The sequence below is a fragment of the Plectropomus leopardus genome, chromosome 17, assembly GCF_026936395.1.
Source record: "Plectropomus leopardus strain MGB_pleo_1.0 chromosome 17, ASM2693639v1, whole genome shotgun sequence".
Taxonomy (NCBI): domain Eukaryota; kingdom Metazoa; phylum Chordata; class Actinopteri; order Perciformes; family Serranidae; genus Plectropomus; species Plectropomus leopardus.
Genome location: NC_142192.1, coordinates 25,952,116 through 25,975,066, shown reverse-complemented (window position 1 = coordinate 25,975,066; position 22,951 = coordinate 25,952,116). Strand labels below are relative to the sequence as shown.

The window sequence follows — 22,951 nt, the reverse complement described above, 5'->3', positions numbered from 1 at the left end:
CAGGTAACAAAGAATACACAGAGCTGAGATCAGATACTGAAAGGATCTTTTTTAAGATGATAAATTTTTATTGATCCCCAGAAGAGAAATCTACCTGTTGCTGCTGTTGCAGGACAGATGTAAGTACAGATAAATATTAAAAATAAAAGACTAAATAATAATAATTTAGAAAATATATATATATATGTATTTTTTATTAAAGAACATATACAAGAGCACATGAAGACAAAAACTGCAAAGTTAAGTGACAGTAGTGTGATTTATAACAGCAGTCAGCAAGTGTATGTTAACTGTACACCAGATATGATTAATTGTGCTTGCTTTTTGTGTGTATTAACATTGATTTGAATATGACTCAAAAATAAGTGGCGTATTAATATAATATGTGGTAAATTATGATGTAGAATGTGATATAAAAAAGCTGCACAGTAGTAATTAAAATATAAATAATATAAGTGTTATCAATGGAAAATGTGATTGTATAAGGTGACATTTTTCCCGCTAGTTTTAATACTTACAGGAAGTAAGTTAGTACAGGAAAATGTGTCAAATTATGTGGATAAGGGAGGGTTAAGTTCATTTTTGATAGCTTTAGTTGTTTAAATCTTGCTAAAAATAGTTCAAAGTGAAAAAGGGTAAGTATGAATTCTGCAACACAAAAATGCTCACTTTGAACCCTTTATGTATTTCTTTCAGGCTCCAGGATGACGGCAGCTCTCCTGTGTTTCCTGCTGGCTGGTTCAGTCCTGCTGGTCGCCGGCAGCCCAGTTCATAAAGCCAACAATGGGAGCGTACCACTGGTGCTGTGGCATGGGATGGGTGAGTGACTGGGCTGCCACCTGTTATTCTGAAAAGAAGAAAAAAAAGCCTTTAACATCCAGCTTCTCCTTTTTATTTCCCCTTATGTAGTGTTAAGGTGTTAAGGTGTAAAACCAACTTTGTTATTATTAACATGAAGAACAAACACACAAATACACAACAAAACCCCCCACCGCACACTCCTGGCAGCAACTAGATCCACGTTACAACAGGCCTCAGTGAACCTACTGAGGAAGAAAATAAAGAGAATATAAAGACAGAAAAAAAGTTGAGAAATAGAAAACAATATATAAAAAAATAAGAAAAGAAAAATATCAAAATTAATTAAAAGAAAAATAACAAATTTTGATAAATAAAATAACAAAAGACAAATAGGGTCCACGACTCAGTGGTTTTGCACGAGGTCTTTCACTTTGTCAGTAAGTGAAGTCCAGGCACAGACGGCTGATTGTTTAGCATCGTGCTGTTTTTCTACTGACATTTCCATTTATATTCAGTCAGGATTGTAGCCTCTGATTCTGAGAGAGAGAATAAGGAGACTGTGTACAAATATCTAACATTTTTTTGTAGTTTTAAGGTTTTAAGGTTGATAAAATCATCTGATTCTAACAGTATCACTTACAGTATATATTCCTTATCAGTTTGTTCCAGTTTGGTCCTCAGACTTATTTCAGAACACAAAGAGAAAGCTTAACTGTAGGAGAGCGCTCCCCACACGAAAAGGAAAGCAAAAAAATAAAAAGTAAAATAAAAAAAAATAAAAACCCAGCACCACTTTGTATAAACGTGCACATGACAGAAGCCCGGCTGAATACAAACTGGACCTGTAATGTGAGCGAGGTGAGGTGTGCAGCCTCATAACTCGAAGGTTGCTCTTTTTAATTTTACACTAAAGATCGAAGAACTAACAGACAGGGAAGTGAAAAAACACAAACACTTTCTGTTCTGCTTCAGTAACAATGACTCGGGTGCGTCTGAGGTCAAGTTACAAAAGCTGTTGTTGCTCCACAGAAACGCCTCCGTGTTTTAACAGAAGATTGACGAGCTGTCGGGTTTTTTGTTTTTTTTTTTAAATACATGTTTAACTGATGTTATTGTGAGACGGAGTACAGCTTGTGTTATCGTCCTTTGACAAAGTGTTAGATGTACATTTTTCTCACCGTCAATGAAAAATAAAAAATGAATTTTGCTCTAAGAGAATAAATAGTGCACTTTGGGGGGAATAATCTCATCACATTTGTTGCTGAAGTGACAAATAAAAATACAGTGTGCCCACATTCATGATAAAGGGGGTTCGTGTCACCATGTGCTGCATATATCACATGAACCATATTTAGCATTACAGAGTGAGTCACGTTTAGATAAATGATATTTAATGTTTTTGTGTCCACCAGGCGACAGCTGCTGTAACCCGCTCAGCATGGGGGCCATAAAGAAGATGATGGAGGAAGAAATCTCTGGCATTTACGTGCTCTCACTGAAGATCGGAAAGAGTGTCATTGAGGTATTTTCACACTAAAAAACATTTTTGAATTTCCTAACCAAATATCCCAAAATGATTAAATTGCTGCTGGAGAAAAAAAAGAAAACTTTTCATTTTTTTGGTCTCTGCACATTTGTAATGTAAAGTAGCCAAACTTAGGGAGTAACTAGTTACATAGAACTAGTTCTGGTTATTAAATTACAAAAAAAATGTAACTGTAATCAGTTATAGTTACTGAGAACAATATGTGCTTAAATTACAGATACAAATCAACATGTTGATTACATATGAAAAAATTCTTTTCAGTAAAAAAGTTTATATGTTGAATAAAACATTCATTCAGTTGCTTTATATCTTTTTGCTGTGCAGGAACGAACATGTGTCAGCGAAGCCGTTTAAATGCAAAATTCATGCATTTATGTTTATAGGATATTACTTTGAAATAATTAAAATAGTTACAAGACTTATTACAATTTTAACAGTAATCTGTAACATTAGATTTCCAGAGTAACCTTCCCAACACCGAAAATAGCAGAGCTGCATTTTGAATTTATGTTTGTATCTATATTACATTTATTTTTTTATGTTTCTGTGGCTAAAAACAGCTATTTTAAGTTCAGTAACTCCAAACTTAACCCAAAAAAATCCACTGAGAATTTATTTGATTTCTTTAAAGGTGCGTAAATTTTGTCACTGCCTTCAATAGAAAAAAACGGTCCTCTTTTCCCTCTTGCACCAACACACAATACATGTGAAAATATGAATGTTTAGCCGTGAATGTCACATGTGAACCCGGCAGTCACACAGCCGGTCTGATTGAAACGTCCACATGACGTGTGAGGGCTCTTCTTCTGTGGTATTTGCAGTGCTCCGGGAGCAGGTTACATCAGAAAAGTGGCTCTTTTACAACTTCACTATGTCATTTTTCAGTTTTAATATTCATAGCAAACCAGCACGGCTCTGCTTTGATCCGTCGTAACACCGTGACTTTATCTCTTTGCTCCTCTCCTCGTGGACGGAGCTCGTCTTCTTCTCTGTAACCTGTCGGTCACGCTCTGGACTTGTCATGTCTCTCCTCCTGCAGGACACAGAAAATGGGTTTTTCATGGACGTGAATGAGCAGGTGTCCATGGTGTGCAGTCAGCTGGCGCAGGACCCAAAGTTGAAGGGAGGATACAATGCCATGGGCTTCTCCCAGGGGGCACAGTTTCTGTACGTAGCCACTGTTCTGGACACGGGCTGGTTTTGTTATGTGAATGTGGCAGAAATTGGATGAATTCTGTGTTTGTGGAGTTTTGCCCGTCCCGATTCTCCTGCAGAGTGAATGAAATACGAGAGAAAAACGTCTGAGTCCCGAGCGTCGTTCTCGCAGTCTCCGTTTGTTAAAAGTTTTTGTGTTTTTAAGAAGAATGAGGAAGCTCGTGTTGATTCTTCCTGGTTCCTCTGTTTGCAGGAGAGCTGTGGCTCAGCGCTGTCCCTCTCCGCCAATGAAAACCCTCATCTCCATCGGGGGCCAACACCAAGGTAACGTCATGATGAAAAACCCAAAACACGAGTTCAGCTCACTTCCCCTTCGTTTTTTCATTTCTATACCAATCATAAAAAGTTAATAAATGCACGATTCTGGATTAACGTTTGGTGTCATGTAGGGCTATACTGAGGGGTTTTTTTAACATCTGAAGCTTCTATTGAGGTTTTCGAATAAAAGTCCAAATATCTATTGTCATACTTTATGACATCACCCTAAAAAAAATCCCCAATTTTAATAAATTGATTCAATGTATTAAATGAGTGGAGTTTTTTTTATTAAATCAGTTTATGGTGCTGTTAGACCGGCCCGTTAATACGCGCGTGCCTCTGCAGCAATAACAGTTTCTAACTGCAGTAAAAATGTTGTTTTTGAAGGCCAAACACCAACAAATAAGGATTAAGGCATATCATTTCATTAGATCAAAACATATGAATTTTGGAAATAATTACATCCTTTTTTTTTTTTTTTGCTTTTGGGCTGAACAGCACTCTGGAGTTATTGGAAATGTTTAGATCACACTTTTTAGAAATAATCCTATGCAGCTGCAGGTGAAATCGAATTCTACAAATAATACAATAGTAATAACATCAGTGTAGACTAACTGTCATCTGCAACTGTGCAGAAATACTGAGTTAAAACCAAATCAACATGCAACAAAACAAAATAAACAGACAGACATGCCAAAAAAACTCATCTGTCAAATAAAGGTGAAAATGCAAAAAAAAGAAAGAAAAAACTATTTTAAGCCTATGAATCACTTAATTCAAATTGAGTCTTTTGTTCGGGATGTTTAAGGTGATTTTTGTCATAAATGATGCCAAACATTCAGTCAGTTAAAGCTTCAAATGTAAAAATTACATTCACCACAGCCCATAAACTGACACTGACAGATTAAACCAGTAAAATGTTGTCCAGGAGTTGTGTTTCATTACAGTAAGACCAGTGGTGTAGCAGTATTTATTTTGGAAAACCCTAAATTAAACTTATTAAACATATTTTTTGTACGTCTCTTATATAATACAATTACATTAAATTTCAGTAGATTTTTATTATACTCCAGAGGAAACTGAGTTTGTCTCTTAACTGCAGATGTTTAAATCTAAATTTTATTGTGAGTACTGTCAGGACTATAATATTCTTCATACTGACACTGTAAATATCTATCAGCTCTATCTCTCATTTATTACCTCTCCATCATCTTTTAAAGCTCTGGGTGACAGTGTGAATATGAATCATCACTGTCTAATCCAGATGTGGTGTTTTTTTTCCTCCTCAGGAGTGTACGGGCTGCCCCGCTGTCCCGGAGAGAGCTCCCACATCTGTGACTTCATCCGCAGAGCTCTGAACAACGGCGCGTACAGCGACATAGTTCAGAAACAGTGAGTCGTCTCCCCTCTGAATGTTTCCCGCTCAGTGGTGCTGATGTGTTAGCGCTGCACAGACGACAGGGTTCCTGCAGCTTAAGGCAAATTAGATTTGACCCCCATCAGTTCTCTGCGCTCAGACGCCTTTTACAAGCATAAAAAACCTGAGACCTGAAAACTGTTTTTGGTTTCTTTTAGGAAATGATGACAGAAGGAACTGAAAAATCTGCTGTCTGTTTTTAAAAGGAGAGATAAAATTGTATTTAAAAAAAAAAACAAAACATGGGGGAATTCAGATTTTTGTTATTACATGTTTAAAGTCATGTCACAGAAATATGTACATGTGTTTTTCCAAGTTATTCCTTTTTATTTATTTATTTATTTTTAATCTTTTTCTTACTCTAATTGTCTTTTTTTCACAAATTATTAAGTAATTTCTTTTGAAGTTGCTCATTACCTCCTCCCAACATTATACATACATACACATACACACACACACACATATACATATATATATATATATATATATATATATATATATATATATATATATATTTTAACAACAACAATTTGCTGAGTTTTCAATGGTTGACATTTTGAATGCCACTTGGAATTAAATTTACGACAACTTTCATGATAACCAAAACTGCAAGAAAAACAAAACATGAACTGACTACTCAGGGTTAGGGACAATTTTACCCAAATGTTTATCACAGAGTATGGTCAAGTTAAGTTTTTTTTGTGAGATTTTACAATGCAACATCTGAGAAAATCATAGAAATCCTGATTTCTGTGTCTTAGCACTTTAGGACCTTCGAATAATTGATTTAAGACATTATAATACCAACTAAGGCCTTACATTTAGATAAATGAATGTAACGCCTTTTAAGACTTTTCAAGGATTTGCAGGAGCCCTGGACTGTTGTCCTGCAGCGCTGACAGCATGTTGTGTTTGTGCTTATCAGCCTGGTGCAGGCCCAGTACTGGCACGACCCCTTAAATGATGACCTGTACAGGAAGTACAGCCTCTTCCTGGCCGACATCAATCAGGAGAGGGTCAGTATGTGGCTGCAGACCACAGCTGCAGTCTGACAGTGCAAACGCTGAATCTAAATCATCATCAGCTCTCTCAATATGTTTTGTAATTCTTGTTTTTGTCACTTTAAAAGGTTGTAAATGAGACGTACAAGAAGAATCTTCAGTTGCTGGACAAGTTCGTCATGGTTAAGTTCCTGCAGGACACGGTGGTGGATCCTGTTGATTCGGAGGTTACAAACACACTCCATAATTACTCTATTTAACACACTCTATGAGTCTTTTTTATTGAGTATTCTGTAATAAAGCAGCATGACAAACGGTCTTGTCCTGATTCTCGCTGCAGTGGTTCGGCTTCCTGAAAATTGGCCAGGCCAAAGAGACCGAAACTCTGCAGGAGAGCGTTCTCTACAAAGAGGTAAATGTGTCGATGTCTCCTCATCCATTCATTCGTTTGTTTTATTTAAACCGCTTAACTCTTTCAAACCTGGATCGTCATCACTTTTCTTGTGCTGCATCGAGATACCTTTCACAGGTATTTAAACCTTTGAACACTGAGCAAACTGGTGCAGTTTCTTTCAGAAAACGTGGGGAAAAAGCAATGAGGAATTTGGCATTTAGCGTCCCACAAATTGCAAGACATTAGAAGATTTAGAAAATTATTTTTGAGAACTACATTTTTTTTCTTCTTTACTGAATTATTTTAATTTTTAAGCAGTTTTCCTGGTGATTTCCTTTAATTATTTATTTATTTAGCTCACGTTCCCATTTTTTGTTTTGGTTGGGTTTTTAGGGTGTTTTTTTTTTTTTTGCTTATTTAAAAACGTCCTGACCAACTAACACTAATTCTAATAAGGAGAAACTTTATCGTTTTAATTAAGAGACCCCTAACAACATTAAAATGTATATTGTACATTTAAATTCTGCTGGTTTGAAAGTCATTTCATGTCTAAAAAATATGTAATATATTATTGTCAGTTTGTACCATTGTAAAGTCGCAGAGTTGGTACATTTCATCCTTATTTTTATGCAGTTTTTTTTAAACCTAAAGCGACTTCACTTTTCTTGTGCTGCTTTCATAAACTTTTGAGCAATTTAGTGTGAATTCTTACAAAAACATCGGTTAAAAATAGGCACTTTAGTAAGAAACGTTTCACAAATTGCAAGAAATTATCAGACAAAATAAACAAATAAATGAATGGACACTGGCGCGCTCAGTGTGCCGAGTACTGGCGGTGAAACAAAGCGCTCTGTGGTTAAATGTTTGGAAAAAACGGAGCCAGAAAGAAGCAGCTTACCTGAGCGCGGTGCAGAGGTAATCTGGAGTCACACACACTCTGGAAAAAAGAGAGGAAAGAATAGAAATACAGAAAAACCACCGACATGTTTCGGCACAGCGGCCTTCCTCAGGGAGCTGTTATCCTGCAGGTGTGTGGGAGACACGCACAGGTAAACATTTCCCTGTTGTGTTGTCACGTGACATCTTACGTCATGTGACGCAATTTTGGCAGCAGGAGTTATGTGTCTAGCACTTTAAATAATTGTTTAAAAAAGTGAACAACTTCTTATGAACGCACGTTTAACTTAAAACGTGCGTTCATAAATCTGGTGATTAAGTATATAACACTTTAAAATTTAACTTGTATGGGTTATAAAAAAAACTAAACTAAAAAACTTCTGTTCATAATTATTTATTTAATATTATTATTATTTATATAATTATTTATTTAATTAACAGATTTATTAACACACATTTTTCCTCATGAAGTTTTTCACATTATTTAAAAATAATTTTAAAGTGTTCTGTGCTGTTACTGTAATTATAAACACATTTTTAAGTTAATTACTAGTAAAAATTAAATTGGTCATTTGAAAGGAATTTGAAAGTATTAAATGCTAAATTACCATTATTATGAACAAAAATGATTCCTCATTATGTTATTGCAACAATTTTCCCCCACATTATTAACTGAAAAACAAACAAGGGTGTAGAATTATCACAATTAAATATTTCAAATTATGGTACAGAATTATTGTTAATTTAAAGCACTTTTTTCCAGGTCATTTTTTTATGCTTTCTTTAACTTTTTTTTGTTTTTCTGATAATTTTCTTGCACCCTTTATTCATTTTTGGGTCATTTCTTTTTCTCTTGCTCATTGCCTTGAAAGAATTGAAAAAACTGTAAATAATTTTCTCAGATTTCAAAGGGTTTAACGGTTAATTCGGTATTTTTAAGACACTGTAGTATTGTTATCTTATACCAGAGGCTGCCTTTAGATGGCAAAGTTTCTGAGGAGGTATAATATAATTGTGTGTGTCCTCCTGCAGGATCGTCTCGGCCTGGCAGCGATGGACAAAGCTGGGAAGTTGGTGTTTTTGGCAACCGATGGAGACCACCTGCAGTTCACCAGAGAGTGGTTTAATGCAAACCTGCTGCCTTATTTACGCTAAAAAGATAATCTCGGAGTAAATGTACAAAACAGATTTTAACTTTTCTGTTTCAGTAGCAATAAAATGCAGCCGGTGAGTAAAAGCTAGATAATTTGGGCAGGGGGTGCAGAGAGCACATCATTCCTTTTGCACTGATCATTTGTAGCCTGTTGGTGTTTTGTGATGTTAATTTTAGCAGCTAATTTGTGTGTTAGTTCACTGCTACATTACTAAGGGTTATTTCCACTGAGTTCTGATGAGGTCAAATTGTTGTCTTTTTTGTGATACTTTTTTTTTTGTTGCATCTGTGAACATCTGACATGTTTAATCCAATAAAGACAAACAAAATCATTTTATTGCAACATGTTTTAATGATGTCTCCGGTACTAATGAGCAAAAATTCTGACTTTTGGACCCGAAACAATAAAAAGGAGGTAAAAAGAAAGAGACGATATAAAAGAAAATTCAGCGAACAGCTTCAAGAGCTGAACCGAAGAATGCGGACGTGAGCGAGTGGAGAGACGTCGATGTTCGGGATAATATTTTAAGACTTATTTAGTAATTATTGATATCTATACAGATGATTACAGCAGATATTTCCAATCTAGAGACTGAGGTGGAGGTGAAGCATTTCATGATGTCCTTCAGTCTCTCTCTTCCACTTTGTTTCTCTTTATCGCAAACTTTTCCTTACATGCCTCTTTTGTATGGAATGTTTTTTTTTTAGTTTTCGGGAATGTCCTAGGTGTGGATTTAAGGGAAAGCACATGGAATGATCATTTTTATTGTTCCAACATCATCTAAATGAGAAGTTCATGACGTGCACACAACTTGATTTTAATCCTATTTATGTGCTCTGAGAGTTTTTCGTATTATTATCCACTATGAGTTAAAGTCAGCGGAGGTGATATGGATGCCATTATCCTCTTTGTTTGACAAGTGCGTCACCAGTGGTTTGCATATAATGGAACAAAAACCTATCAAGCCACAACTTTAAAAAAAAAAAAACACCAGCCCCTCCTGACCAGGAAGAGGAGAAAGAATAATCCCGATAGCGGAGCCTGATTGGCTGCTTTCATTCCCATGTTGGCTGTTCTAAGTGTTAAATTTAGCGTAGCATTATCCAGGTAAGATACAAAATATCACACAGAGCATCCCAGCTATTGGCAAAACTCATGAACGTGTTCGAAAAGTGCTCACAGGAGAGGAGAGACCAATTTGAACGACAAGCCGCTCCCTGCTGATTGGCTGGAGGATTTTGCTCCAGATAAAAGCGAGCAGTCCTCTCATTGGCTGATGGAAGGGACAGCTTAAGCTGCGATTGGCTGATGCGGGAGGGAGGGAGGGAGATATAACGGTCCAAATCTCAGTCTACAGTGTGAAGAGTTAGCTGGTGGGGTGGTCGATCAGTCAGGAAGGCATTTGCAAAAAAAGGAGGTGGGGATGGTGTCGAGGAGGGGCCGCCTTTTCACCTGCTAGCCCCCGTCTATCCGGCGATCTCTGTCGCTGTGGTGACGAGCTTCTTGCCGTCCCAGACTGTCTTGAACTGCTCGGGAACAGCGATCTCCACCTGAGAGAGGAGAGAGAAGTCGTGCTGAAATGTGTATTTCATTTGTAGAAAGCCTCTGTACTGATTAAAAACCAATATCATTCCCCGAAAACTGATTAAGAGTACCTTATTATATTGAATACACATAATGTCAATGGAGTCTAGCACAGCCAAATGTTTTGGCGGCATTCTGGCGCGTTAAATTGCTGACTTAGCTGCTGCTGCGAGAGTGTGAGCTCTGCTCCTGTGCAACTTTTTGGCAGGGACGCGGCGACGCAAGGTGACACACGGGGCTTTAATGGCTGCTGGTTCTCTGATGTCTGTTTGGTGTATATGAGCCTTTACACAAAATCAAAGTCCCTTCTTTATGCCTTCTTTACACTTTTACAACCAAACAACGGCAGCAACGCGCCGCTCCAGTGTGTGATTACAGACTCACTGTTTCAAAAGAGCCATGAAATGTAATTCAACAGCGTCTGCCTCGAGTGTAACAAATAACATACGCGTCGACGGCCCGTTCTAAACAATAATGATGGCATAACAATAACAATCATTTGCCGCCCCTGTTACACGGCGGCTGATCTCGCCTTATGCTTGGCGAGTAAAGAGCTCCCTAGGGCTATTGCTGATTCGTCTTTTTGTAGGATTTGTTAACAAAATAAAAAACTTAAAACTTAAATTAACAGACTTATCCTTTAATTATTTTGTAAAAAATTAAAAGGGTACTCACAAAGTCCCCTGGTTCGTCTTTTTTGGGTACCAGGATGTTCATCTCCGAACTCTTGGCGCTGATGATCTCGCAGTTCAGAGAGTCCTCGCTCAGGTAGACATGGCAACCGTCCGTCTTGTTGATGGAGATAGTGGGGACCTTACCCATGACCTGGACACAAAAAGGAAACAAAATGCATGCGGCAGCTACAGATTAACAGCATGTCAGTTAAACGGAGTCGGATTTATTCCTGCTGTATCTGACGGGACACACATTTATCTGCATCAAACTACTGCCGACAAATCCTTCAGCGAAAGGGCTGAATCTCGCTACAACGCTGGAGCTGCTCTGTGGCCAAAAACTGAGCACGGTGCTGTGTGCAAGCACATTAATATAAAGCAAAAAGACATCAATGTTTAGCAAAAAGAGTGGAAAGACGGCAGAAATGACTGTAACATCATGACACACAACAACAAACACTGCAGTCTGCTGAGCGAGCTACAGAGGACTCAATGTGTCCGTCCTCGTCTCACCTGGACCTTGACGTCCTTGCAGTTGATGATCTCTACAATGCCCACGACGTCATCGAACACCAGGCCCATTTTCTTACAGTTGTCTGATGGAGGAAAACAAATGTTTTTTTAGAGAGCAGAAGCAAACGTGTCAAATGAAGAGTTTAAATAGCATCTGTTCTACCTCACACCACACCGGCCTTTTCACAAACCCACTTCCAAAAAAGTTGGCACTGTGTGTGGGTGATACGGCCTTTATATCATATTATAATAGTTTTTGGGGATCTTCTCAACTATATGACAAAAACACTAAGAACATTTTATTACTAATTTTAAGAAAATAAAATTGCAACAGAATAAGTGTTACAGTTATATATGCCAACATAAATGTAGCTCGCCTTCAAATATTCAGTAAAAACTGACCAAAAAATATCTCAAATTTCTTTCTTGTTACAACAGAAGGTCAAAAAAAGATTTGCAAATCATTGCATTGTGTTTTATTTATGTTCTACACAGCGCATCAGCTTTTTTATACTTATTCTCCAGCCAACCTTTAGTATTGGAATTTATTTATAATTTGGGTTTTATTTTTTGCTGTTTTTCACACAAAACCAGCAGGCTGACATGGGATAACTATCTCTAAAAAAACACAACACACAGTTTTGTTCTTACCTAAAATGATGGAGTTGATTTTCTTCTTGACCTGCAGGGTGCTCTTGTTACACTTGAATGCATAAACCACTTGTTTGAGCTCAGTGTCCTCGATCACCAGGTCGGATGCTCCCTCTTGGTTCTCCTGCAGAACGAGAAGAAAAAAAAGATTGAGTAACTATAAAAAGCTAGCTATTAAAAAAAAAACAATTTAAAGTCTAGTTAATCCGACCTCGTCCTCATCTCACGTGTCTCCTTTTACCTGGATAACTAACTACAAGTTAAAGTAAACTCAGCTCACAAACAACGTACCACTTTCCACTTCTTTCCATCCAGCTCCAGCACAGGGGGCTGTGTGGACGTCTTGGCGGCAGACGCAGGAGCTTTGGGAGTCTGGGAACAGAAAGGTTTTGGTCCGGCACGTACTGGAGGACCCCCAGCCCTCAGGTTAGGGTTCTTGTGGGTCTTCTGGTCGTCGCTCACATGCTTCAAGCCTGGAGAGGTCAAGAAAAGAGGAGACACTTCTCAGTCCGACAGCGACTCAGGATTATGACTTACACAGCTGTCAAGAATACAAGAGTACTGAGGTCAAGGTTTCTACAGCCTAAAACAGATCAAATTCAAGACCTTTTAATACCACTTGGAATTAAATTTAACACCACTTTTAGAATAACAAAAAATAGAAAAATAAACCCATCATACAAACATATTGTAACATAAAATGTAACTTTTTTTTGTCTAAGTAAAAAACATTTGGAAAATATTCGTATCTGCGTGATGGTAATGCGAGAGGCATTCCATTAATTAGTTTTTTATCACCAATTATTTTGAGATTTTACAACGCAAAGTCGGTTAAAAAATAAAAATAAAAAAAATAAAATCCTTTTTTTTATTTTTTAGGAGTTTTTTGACAAAATTATTTAAGACATTTTAATACCAATTAAGGACTTATTTATAATTATTTCTAATTATTTATTTGTGTCTTTTAAGATTTTTTAAGGAACTGCAGGGACCTTGTGAGGTACTCACTTTGTATTTCTAAGACACAAAAATTAATATAATTTTCCTCCACACTACCTTACTTGACATTTATTATTTCCCTTAAATAAAAAAAAAAAAAAGAAATTAAAAACTGATAAAACAGATTGATTGCTGTTCACTACCTACCCCTGGTGATGCCCTCTCCCTTGTTAATGGCGGCGAACAAAGCGTTACGATTGGCCGCTCCGCCATCACCACCACCTCCACTGGGTGCACTGTCCATGGGGGGAGGAGGTGGACCGGGGGGAGGTGGGGGAGGACAACCACCAGCAGGAGCACTGGGAGGAGCTGCAGAGGCTGAAGCAATGGGACCCTGAGGCAGACAGAAAATCAGAAAATACTGAAGCCAAACAATGTGACAGCGTGATTCCACTAACATGGATTTATACATTTTAAAAAGTTTAAAAGCTGGACCAGCGAGGACAGATGAGGAGTATAGTATTTATCAAACTGCTAAAAGTAAAAAAATCAGCCAATCTCATCTTTACTCCTATTATATAACTTTGCATTTCCTAATTGTGCTTTGAAAAGTGCTACACAAAAAAATGTAAATGCATTTTAAAAATACTCTTGAATCGGTGAGGTGTGGTTAGGTACAAACTTTCTGACATGTTTTGGACCGACTATACAAAATATAATTGTCCTTGAAAAATATTTGATGATGATTTATTTGAACATCATTCAGGATGTTATACATTTTTATTTTTATTTATCCGGGTTGCAAACAAACAAGAACAAAGCTGGTTTTTATTTTGTTTCCAATGACTTTTTCTCACGGGACCAGTATTTCATAGGGACCTTTGGTAATTTATAATAGTTGCGGGGGACATCTGTGATTTTAATCCCCTGCAAATCGGCCATGTCCACATTTTGTAAAGGAAAATTCCAGGGCGAATAACCCCCCATATTTTATTCTATTTACTCTCATGAGACTCACAGTCTTGCTCCAGGTCAGCCCGGTGGTGTGGTGCTTTTTGATGTACTCCTGCATTTCAGTCCAGATCCTGAGATAGGCTTTCACCCACTCCACATGTTTGTCGTCCCTGCGAGGAAGCGACAGAGACAGACATTTTATGTTTTTTTTTCCCCCTCTGGCAGTTTATGGTTCCTTTTTGCTGGTCTCTGCGTCTCACAGGAAAACAGACAATGCATGAGACCCAAAAAAAGAAACAAAACCAGAGGTTTAGCCCTTAAAATAGAGCATTTTCTAACCCACAGTCACCACTAAGTCCAGATCTCACACTGTGTTCTCAGCCGAGCGACAGCACAGCGCTTTAACGTTTTTCAGTTTAATTTTTGGGATATCCTCTTTGTTTACAGCATTCAACAGAGCTCACTTACAAATATGAATGCAAGCCGTTTCTGTGCTCCGCATTAACAGCCGGACTTCTGTCTTCTACCTTATAATTTGAGTGTAACTCTGCTCATAAACACAACAGCTTTGATTCCAGCCCTAAATACAGGAAGTCTGACAGCAGCATGTGTCAGCAGCGTGTCGTGCAGCAGTGCTGACTCAGTAAAACTGATGTTAAAAAAAAGAGTTCAGGAGAAGGAAAGATTGGAGACACATGGGTTGAGCCAATGGCTTGGCTGCATAAGAAAAGTTCATCTGACCCTTTTGGTTACATTTCAAATGACTGGAGATATAAAATAATTTTAATTAAAGGCAAAGAGAGGCCCACTACATTTTAGCCTCTAACTTTAGTAGGGCTAAATTGTGTACAGCTGTACTGCAAAATGTAGAGAAGCTTTACGCACTTTCCCTTGTATTCCTTGCGCACACGGTTGGCGTAGAACGTGCCGGCATCCTCCATCTCTTTCACATAGGGGCCTGGCTTCGGGGCCTGGGACACAAAGAAAACACGTCAACAAAAACCACACTCATTTCTGCAGAAAGTCTGCTTGAGGCCGCTTGTGGACTGGGTGAGATTTGGATTTGGACGGCACTCAGCACTCACAGACTTTCTGTGAGCTGTGACTTTGCGAGTGTGGTCCAGTCTGGAGATTTTGACTCGGCCTACAAACTACATTAACTCGCTCTCCTCCTGCCGATTTCAACACTGAGTTGTTGTTCATAATGTAGAGTTAATATGGAAACGATGGATGCATGGATTCTATTGTCCCTGGGACAATATCAGTCATCAAGTCCTGCTTTTTAGCCTGTGCAAAACTGAAGTGATACAACAGAAAAACAGAAGTCACCAACTTTGGTGAAAGTCATTTTATTTGCCAATAGGTCAATGGCAGGCAACAAGATGAATCTCACTCAATACCAATGTGCAGCTGATAAACCCTATTAGCCTTTAGTCCTTGTTTTTTTTGTCTGCATTCAAACATAAAAGACCTTTAGAGGTATTGATTTTCTCACCCAACTCTCAGTAAGAGAGGGAATCAGTGCATTTCCCAAAATGTAGAACTATTCTTTTAAGTTTTATACTTCAGTGGAAAATGAGTGGTAATACATTTGGTTCACAAGCTAAGCTGACGAAGAGATCTTCAAAATATTGGAGTAGGCGTTCAGAAAATGAAAGAATCGGTTATGTCCACTCCAAACTCTGATGTGTTATTCATGAGAACCAAATCAGCAAACAAAGAGTTAATCGTCTAAACTGTAACAGTGAAGCTCTGTTGCTGGCGGCCAAGAAACTGTCGCTCAGCAGACAGCGATGACAGAATCAAAGAGCGGTTTGTTTCCGGCCATTATACACACGCACACACAAACACACAAACACACAAACACACAAACACACAAACACGCACGCACACACGCACACACGAAACAAGCTCCCTCCCTGCACGTTGAACGATCCCATCCCCAGTCTTACCACGCTGACCCATCCAAGGGCGGGCACGCTCTCGCTCACGGTAGAGAGGTGGTTGAACTCTGCCGACTTGCGGTTCTTCTCGCGAAACGACTGCACCTCAACGATCACCTCGGACATGGGTTTCAGGAGATTGATCAAATCTTTCTGAAATAAAAAGAGACGACACAAAGTTTCACAGTTGGGAAAAATTTAAAATGATCAAAGATTTTTCGGAAGTTCAAGGTTTAGATTTAGACGTTTTTCTTTCAGTGTGGTGACTCTGTGTCTGGAAAGGAAAACACTGTCACAACAGGAGAGTTATGTAACAAAAGCAATTATTTAAAACTGACTAAAGCTGGATTTAGTCAGTTTGCATCCAGTACAAATCCAGCTGGAAAATTCAACAGTAAGCCTGTAAGATACTGTTAATATAAATATATAATAATATATGTAATAACTTTAAAGGGCAGGGAAAGAGGAGAAACCGTGACAGAGGACCTTTACAGGAGAGCGAGGGAGCTGCAGGGATGTAAAACAAGAGGCGACCATAATAAATTATTGAGACTGATTGATCGAAGCTGCTCAGTTAACTGAGACAATTAAGGGACTAACAATTACCAAGTGTGTTTAACTCACATCAGAGGGCTTCTGGTGGGTGGAGGCTAAAACGAGGAAATTTCTCTGAAGGGTGAATAGCTTCTTCATTATCTCTGCCTGCAAGGGGAGACAGAGCGACGTTAGTTCAAAATATCTGAAGAGAAATGGAGGAAAAATGTTCATACTGGTGTTTCTGAATGTGTTTGACATTTTAACCAACAATCACATACCCAACAAAACAAACATGCATGCTGCAATCAAGAGAGACTCCCGTTTGGCAATTTTGTATTACACGACAACTTTAAAAGGAATATGTAATAACACAGGCCGATGCTTTTGATGGTGTATCAGATAAGTTGATATGCAGAACTGACTGCATTTAACTGTCACATTTTTACGCTGCTTTGCATGTAAACTCTGACATACGTGTGTCTGGACATCGCCACCGATCGTCTTGCTGAGGGAGAGGTAATCGGCCACGGGACCGCAGACGATCTCGTCAAAGGCCTCAACGTATGCTGATACAGCTACAGAGAGAAAAGATACAAGGTTCAAAAATGCATTTAAACATTTTTTATGACTATAAGGTGGCAAAAAAAGGATGAAAATCAAACATCAGACTAAGAAATAGTGATAAATACCACCAAAATCAAAGAACTTTTATTTAGGACTGGAATGTGGCAAAGACTGAGGCACAACGGAAAAAAAATCAAATGTCATGTCTATAATCATTTAGTATTTTCAAGAACATAACCAGCTACTAAAGAACTTTTTATGGGCGGTTAATAATGTCACCATGCCTACTTTTCTTGAATGATATTTTGTCCCAGATATAATTGCAATAATACTACTGATATGATGAACATGTTATAGCATAATAATCCAAGTAAACCGCTTTAAAGAGCAATTAACTTTTAATTCTTCAGAATATTCATACATCGGAGTTTGAATGTGAAAAAAACGTTTTAAAATATCCTAAATAAATAAGGATTAAATAGACTCTCAAGCTGTTACCAGAAACTGTACTTAAATATTAAACATTTAGCACGGAGGTGTAGAGTCGTTCTTTGACACACAATTTACTACCAAACTAGTTTTTCCAATGTTTGGGACCTTTGTTTACAGAGTGCAGATTAACAAAGCTATGAGCAGCCGTCAGGGGAAAAATCCTATAGGAAGGGTGGTGAAGTATTTTTACTGCTACACTGCAAAGTCCTTACACTTTGAAGGCAGACAGGAGGTCAGGGGTTAAAGGATTTGTTACCTTTATTTGTTAGTGAAGCTGCACTGAATGGCTGTGGCAGCACTAATATGAGATCTGCATTAACACGTTTATCTGATTTCTTTAACAGTTGTGAAAGAAAAGCCCAGAAGCTTCCTTTAGGCTCAGCTTTGGTTTCTACATGCAAACGCTTTGATTTATGTGATTGATGCTACTTTAAGCACACTAGGATATCTCACACAGGGTCAACAGACCTCTTCTTCGTGATAAGTGGAATTAATCTACGGTATGATAACGATAGTTAATCATTTACCTCCTCCAGCAGGAGCTCCACCGCCGCTGCCTCCAGGTGACATGGACTCCAGGCGACACACGGCCACCTCCAGCCGCTGCACCAGACTCGCCAACTCAGACATACCTGTGAGGGAGAAAGAAACAACAGAGAAATGAAGCAGGAGCTTCAAGGTCTGTTGCAACGGCAATATTTTTATCCGCAACTCCACACATTTCTTTAATTTAAAAAGCTCTTCACTTCCTCGTTTGTCCAAGCGTTTGTATTTTAATCATCCAGACACAGAGGTACTTTCTGTTCCGGTAGTCTTCTAATTGGGGACTGAGATGAAGGCAATTAATGCAATTAAGAATCAGCTACTTAAGTGGAATAACAAACAGCAGTGCTCTGGATCCTCCGTAACGTTTTTTCTTTGTTGATTTAGTCCCATGAGGCTTTGTAGTAGCCTGCCTGCCTACAAGATGTCAACACCTGTGTTTTTAATTAATAAGTTCTATATTTAGGGTTTGGATCAGTGTAGGGCTGCAACTGTTAACTCCACTTGGTGCATTGTCACCATCAGTGTTGCTGCAAATCACTGATACATCCCAGGCTGTGATAGTCAAAAAATAAAACTACTTTGCATATATTATGCAAAACATTTTGTCTCTAAAAACATAGTGGCATCATAACAAAAACCTGGCATTAAAAAAGGTTAAAAATCCGAAAATTAATGAATAATTGCTGTTTATGATTAGGACTGAGGTTGGTTAGAAAAACAATGAAAGCAGAAAATCATATTAATGTATAATATTTTTTATAGCCTCACTCTGAAACACACATTTCATGCATAGAGCCATACTAGTGTGTGTCATGCACCTTAAATGTAAACATGTAGATTTGCACATTTTAAGTAATTTGGGAAGCCCTTTTGGTGCTTTGAGTAATGAAAAAGAAGAAGGATGGGTGTGTCGGTAAGCAGGTCAGGACTTGCTGAGTAAAGGTATGTCGATCTTTACAAGTCAGTGCTGACTCTCGGCAGATCGCAGACCTGCTCCCAACTATGTAATTTGCAGATTCTTGTGTGTTTCATAACAAAAAGTCTGAACCGAGGAAGCACATAAGAAGCACGAAAGATGCGCCTCGTTCTGATAACAGCGGGGAATGTGTGCCGACATACACACTGATTATCCTAACCTACTCCCCTTAAGTACATGATTAACCAACTTGAATCCAAGTCTAGAATAATCTTACACTTACACACACCTAATGAGAAAAGCTAACATTACATAAGACGGCTGTAACCTGACGCTGCCTTCACCTGTGTGACTGAGAGTGCCTCCAGTCTCAGGTACTTACACCTGGCCGACGGTGAATGGAGGCGCACAGACCACTCTCACTAATGAGTCCAAGCAAGACAAACCTGCAGCGACAGTGTCACTTTCACTACGCAGGGACTGAACCAAATCTGTAGATATCTAGTGACTCAGAGAGCGCTGAATGTTTTTGGCTGTGATAGACGAAGTTAGAGACATATCTGAATGCACTTTCACTGGTTAAAAAAAAACAAAAAAGAGGGAAAGGAGCTGGAGAAATGTGTGGCGATCTAATATGGACACATGAGATTTTTTGGTTCCAAATTCCTTGTCAAATTCCTAATCTGGTTTTCTTACTCTTTGATCTGATGGTTTAAATCCAATTTTATTTCTATTTAGGCACAGCTCATGTGCTTCTCATTGTGTTTAAATGATATTTGAAAAATTGGACAAAATGCCTTTGTAGAAGAACCCATTCCTTTCTCAAAATAGATGAAAAACAAATGTGAGGTGACATTTTATGCTAGCGGTTGCTACGTAAGTGTGCGGTCAGATTGTTGTTGATGAAGATATATATATATATATATAGTCACCAAGTCTTGGGTATTATCCTGACACTAGCTTTATTGGCATAGGGGAGACCGGGTATGGTTGTGACAGGATGGTTGTAAAAGCAACAAAGGATGACTCATGCATCACATTTATTGCATAACGACGTCCTTCAGGACCTTGCATGTCAAATTTCATAGCTGTGTGACGACGTGAGAAGATTTTAGAGCCAAAATACTGAGGTTCTTTTGAGTATGAAAGCAATCTTTTGGATCAGTCTATATTTTAATTACTGACACTGTCAAAATGTGATTTATTCAACTCAGAAAGTAGTCTCTTAGGTAAAAATTGTGAGGCTTATAAGTTATAATAAATAAATTAATTTCTCCACAAGCCATGGAGATAAAATTAGATCATAGCAGGATACACACCCGTACTACCCTTGACCTAAATGTCTAAATGTTCGGGGCCAGAGCAGCTTTTAAGGTGTACCTGCAGGCACCAGAGTTCAACAGTTATATTTCCTGGGAGATGACTCAACACCAGTACAGGAAGGGAGTGGCCCCTAAAGGTGTACGTGGAAGTAAAAACAAGCACCTAAACTGTTTAATTTGCTAACACAATGTTTGTTGATGAGAAGCTGTTTATAATGACACTCAGAGGCTTCATCCAGCCCTGCTACATCAGTAATATAAATGTAAAACATTTCCTATAGTGCACTAAAGTAAAGTGACCACATACGTTCGAGCAAAGTGCTGACCGGCGAGGAAACTCCACCATCAAGAGAGCAGAGACAAGTTTCCAGAGACGTGAGAGCAGATATAGCAATGAGTCAAACCAGGGAATTATGTCTTTCATAACATTTTCCTTAGATCTAAGCACTATAAAGGGTGAAGCGGGGCTTACCAAAACTTCAGAGGAGGAGGAATCAGAGTCTGCTGTGGACTTTTTAACTCAAAATGTGCTGGATATGCATATGCTTGGATTCTTACAGTTAAAATGCTAAGCCTGGTGATATTTTATTGATTACAAATCCCCAAAGAAGACCATAATAAACAGTGACTTGATCCTAGGGGTGGTATCTTTAAAACATTATGCCATTAGATAAAACAGATGTTGACAGTTTCTCCATTGGGGGTATTATTTAAAATTGAAAAAAAATAAATAAATAAACAAAACAAAAAAACATCCTTAATATACAGCAATACATTTTAGCGCAGTACTCAGCAAAATGGCAAAATGTTTACAATCACAATAGTATTGCATTGTTCCCAAAGTACTGTGTTAATATCATATCAGCTGTCCTCTGGTGATTCCCACCCCTATGAACCTTTTAACAAGTATTGTCTGTGTATGCAAATTCACAGCTAATACCTTGCTAGAAAGACAGTGTCCAGTACAAATATTAAAGTACCACAGAACTACATCTGTGTACAACATGTATTATAAACATTTGTTACAAGACATTTAAACAATGTTTTGTGCTGGGTTTTGTTATATTCTGATGATGACAAAATTTTTCATTTTTAATTGTAAATGCATATCGGTTCCAAATATTGGTTTATCATTACAAATAATCAGTATCAGGCCTGAAAAACACATATTGGTCAACCCCTTTTCCATTTCTGTGCTTGTAAATTAAAAGCAATGCTAGAAAATAAGGACAAAATGCTCATATGTGTACATATACATGGCAAATTTTAATTGTGAAAGGCCTCTTATCTGGAGGAAGATGCACTCACATTTACCTCCTCTACATTATAGCTTTTGCTGGTCTTCATCCAATATGCAACACTGCATTCATAGACCTACTTTGGGAGCATATGGTAGAAATGTTTGCATGAAGCATTGCAGGGGCAGTGAAGTAGGTTAGGCCTGTCTGTGTGAGGGTTTCTCTGCCGGGGGCCAGACGATCAGACATAAAGAAGAGACTGTATGTGTAGCTTTGTCTATCAATTTGCGTGAAATAAACCAAAAAGCACATTATCTCTCATTTGTCGCAGAGGTAGAAAAGTAGGCCAAAGCAATGGCGGTGAGCTCCAACCTTCCAAAACAGTCCTACTTCGGTGGGCTCAGGGCTCCAACAAATCAAGTTCAAGCCGCTGATGTTAATGCGATCACCGGGGGTTTTCAATCAGACGGACGGGGACGCTAGCTCGGCTAAAGCTAGCAGGCTAAGAGCCGGTTGGTGTTGTGAGGAATTCTGTGACCCGGGCAATTTGAGTCCCCGCGAACCGACAAACCGTTACTTATACGTAAAATATCGGTTAAATCTGAGAGGACAATGAGTCACTTTGACAGGTTAAGTTTACAAATGTGTCCCTGAATTACGTTAACTTCATTTAAACGGTTGTTTCGTTAACGAGGAAGCAGTCTGCGGGGTACACAAAATGTGTCAAAACACCATGAGAGCCAGCGAACGTTAACTGCCGACTAACTGTTTCTGCTCGACATAATTGGGCGAAATTGGAGTTAAACTTAATCATATATTAGTTAAATGGCTAGTATGTGGTGTTATTTATTTCCCCTCCCTGCTGTGAAAGGTCTGCTGTCTTGTTACGGCATTTCCTGGATTTTTTTCTCTCACACACACACACACACCCCTCCCAGTGTTAGCTAATGCTGCCCGAAAAAAAGAAGTTTCCACATTTCAGCGAAACGACGTCTCTCATCACAGAAAGAGGATTGAAAGCGCTGAAAGATATGTGTCAGCCAAACGTTAAACGTCAGATTTTGCGGCTAACAGCTAGCCGGGTGTGTTAGCATCATTTCAATAAATAAATAATTTCTGAATGATTCGATGCAGCGGCGAAGAGGACGACGCGCGGTTGTCTGTTTCGCTTATTGTTTTAAGGCTAAAGCGAAATTGTTCGACAAACCCGCGTATTTCTTTTAACTGCATGCTGCTTACCTGCTAACTGGTGAAGCAGTGATTTGGTCCTTTTATGTGGCCGTGGGAGTGTGCAGTCAGTCAGTGTGCAGGCTCGCAGAGCAGACTGGGCTTCGTCTTTTTCTTCCTGGATGTCGGTGAATTTACCCAGCTGTCACCGCGCTGCGTTTCCGCCCT

General features: G+C 38.5%; 2 protein-coding genes across 3 annotated transcripts in view; one reads left to right on the top strand and one right to left on the bottom strand.

The window, feature by feature from the left end:
• Nucleotides 1–9,014, top strand: part of ppt1 (palmitoyl-protein thioesterase 1 (ceroid-lipofuscinosis, neuronal 1, infantile)) — a 9,715-nt gene extending 701 nt beyond the window's left edge. The window contains exons 1-10 of one of the 2 annotated variants that reach the window (XM_042506126.2): nucleotides 95–119; nucleotides 697–819; nucleotides 2,214–2,323; nucleotides 3,387–3,514; nucleotides 3,756–3,826; nucleotides 5,110–5,212; nucleotides 6,163–6,253; nucleotides 6,367–6,465; nucleotides 6,579–6,650; nucleotides 8,562–9,014. In XM_042506126.2, the coding sequence (XP_042362060.2) occupies nucleotides 705–819; nucleotides 2,214–2,323; nucleotides 3,387–3,514; nucleotides 3,756–3,826; nucleotides 5,110–5,212; nucleotides 6,163–6,253; nucleotides 6,367–6,465; nucleotides 6,579–6,650; nucleotides 8,562–8,684 (912 nt within the window). In that variant the 5' untranslated portion in view covers nucleotides 95–119; nucleotides 697–704 and the 3' untranslated portion in view covers nucleotides 8,685–9,014. Of the gene's footprint in view, nucleotides 1–94; nucleotides 120–696; nucleotides 820–2,213; nucleotides 2,324–3,386; nucleotides 3,515–3,755; nucleotides 3,827–5,109; nucleotides 5,213–6,162; nucleotides 6,254–6,366; nucleotides 6,466–6,578; nucleotides 6,651–8,561 lie in introns of those variants that run through there. The other variant, XM_042506127.2, reaches the window with a different exon arrangement.
• On the bottom strand, nucleotides 9,015–22,951 carry cap1 (CAP, adenylate cyclase-associated protein 1 (yeast)). The gene is made up of 13 exons (XM_042506125.2): nucleotides 22,796–22,951; nucleotides 18,062–18,166; nucleotides 16,953–17,053; nucleotides 16,566–16,643; nucleotides 15,951–16,094; nucleotides 14,884–14,969; nucleotides 14,063–14,168; nucleotides 13,252–13,438; nucleotides 12,397–12,578; nucleotides 12,106–12,229; nucleotides 11,455–11,537; nucleotides 10,943–11,092; nucleotides 9,015–10,233 (listed from the first exon to the last, which is right to left on the bottom strand). Exons 2-13 carry the CDS (start codon nucleotides 18,162–18,164, stop codon nucleotides 10,150–10,152), a joined length of 1,428 nt encoding a protein of 475 aa, XP_042362059.2. The 5' UTR covers nucleotides 18,165–18,166; nucleotides 22,796–22,951; the 3' UTR covers nucleotides 9,015–10,149.

Coding starts and splice junctions, on each gene's coding strand:
- cap1 (XM_042506125.2), bottom strand. CDS start 18,164: ATGTCTGAGTTGGCGAGTCTGGTGCAGCGGCTGGAGGTGGCCGTGTGT. Junction 14,169..14,883: donor CGCAAGGAATACAAGGGAAA/GTGCGTAAAGCT, acceptor GCTTCCTCGCAG/GGACGACAAACATGTGGAGT. Junction 13,439..14,062: donor GGCTGACCTGGAGCAAGACT/GTGAGTCTCATG, acceptor TGTCTGCCTCAG/GGTCCCATTGCTTCAGCCTC.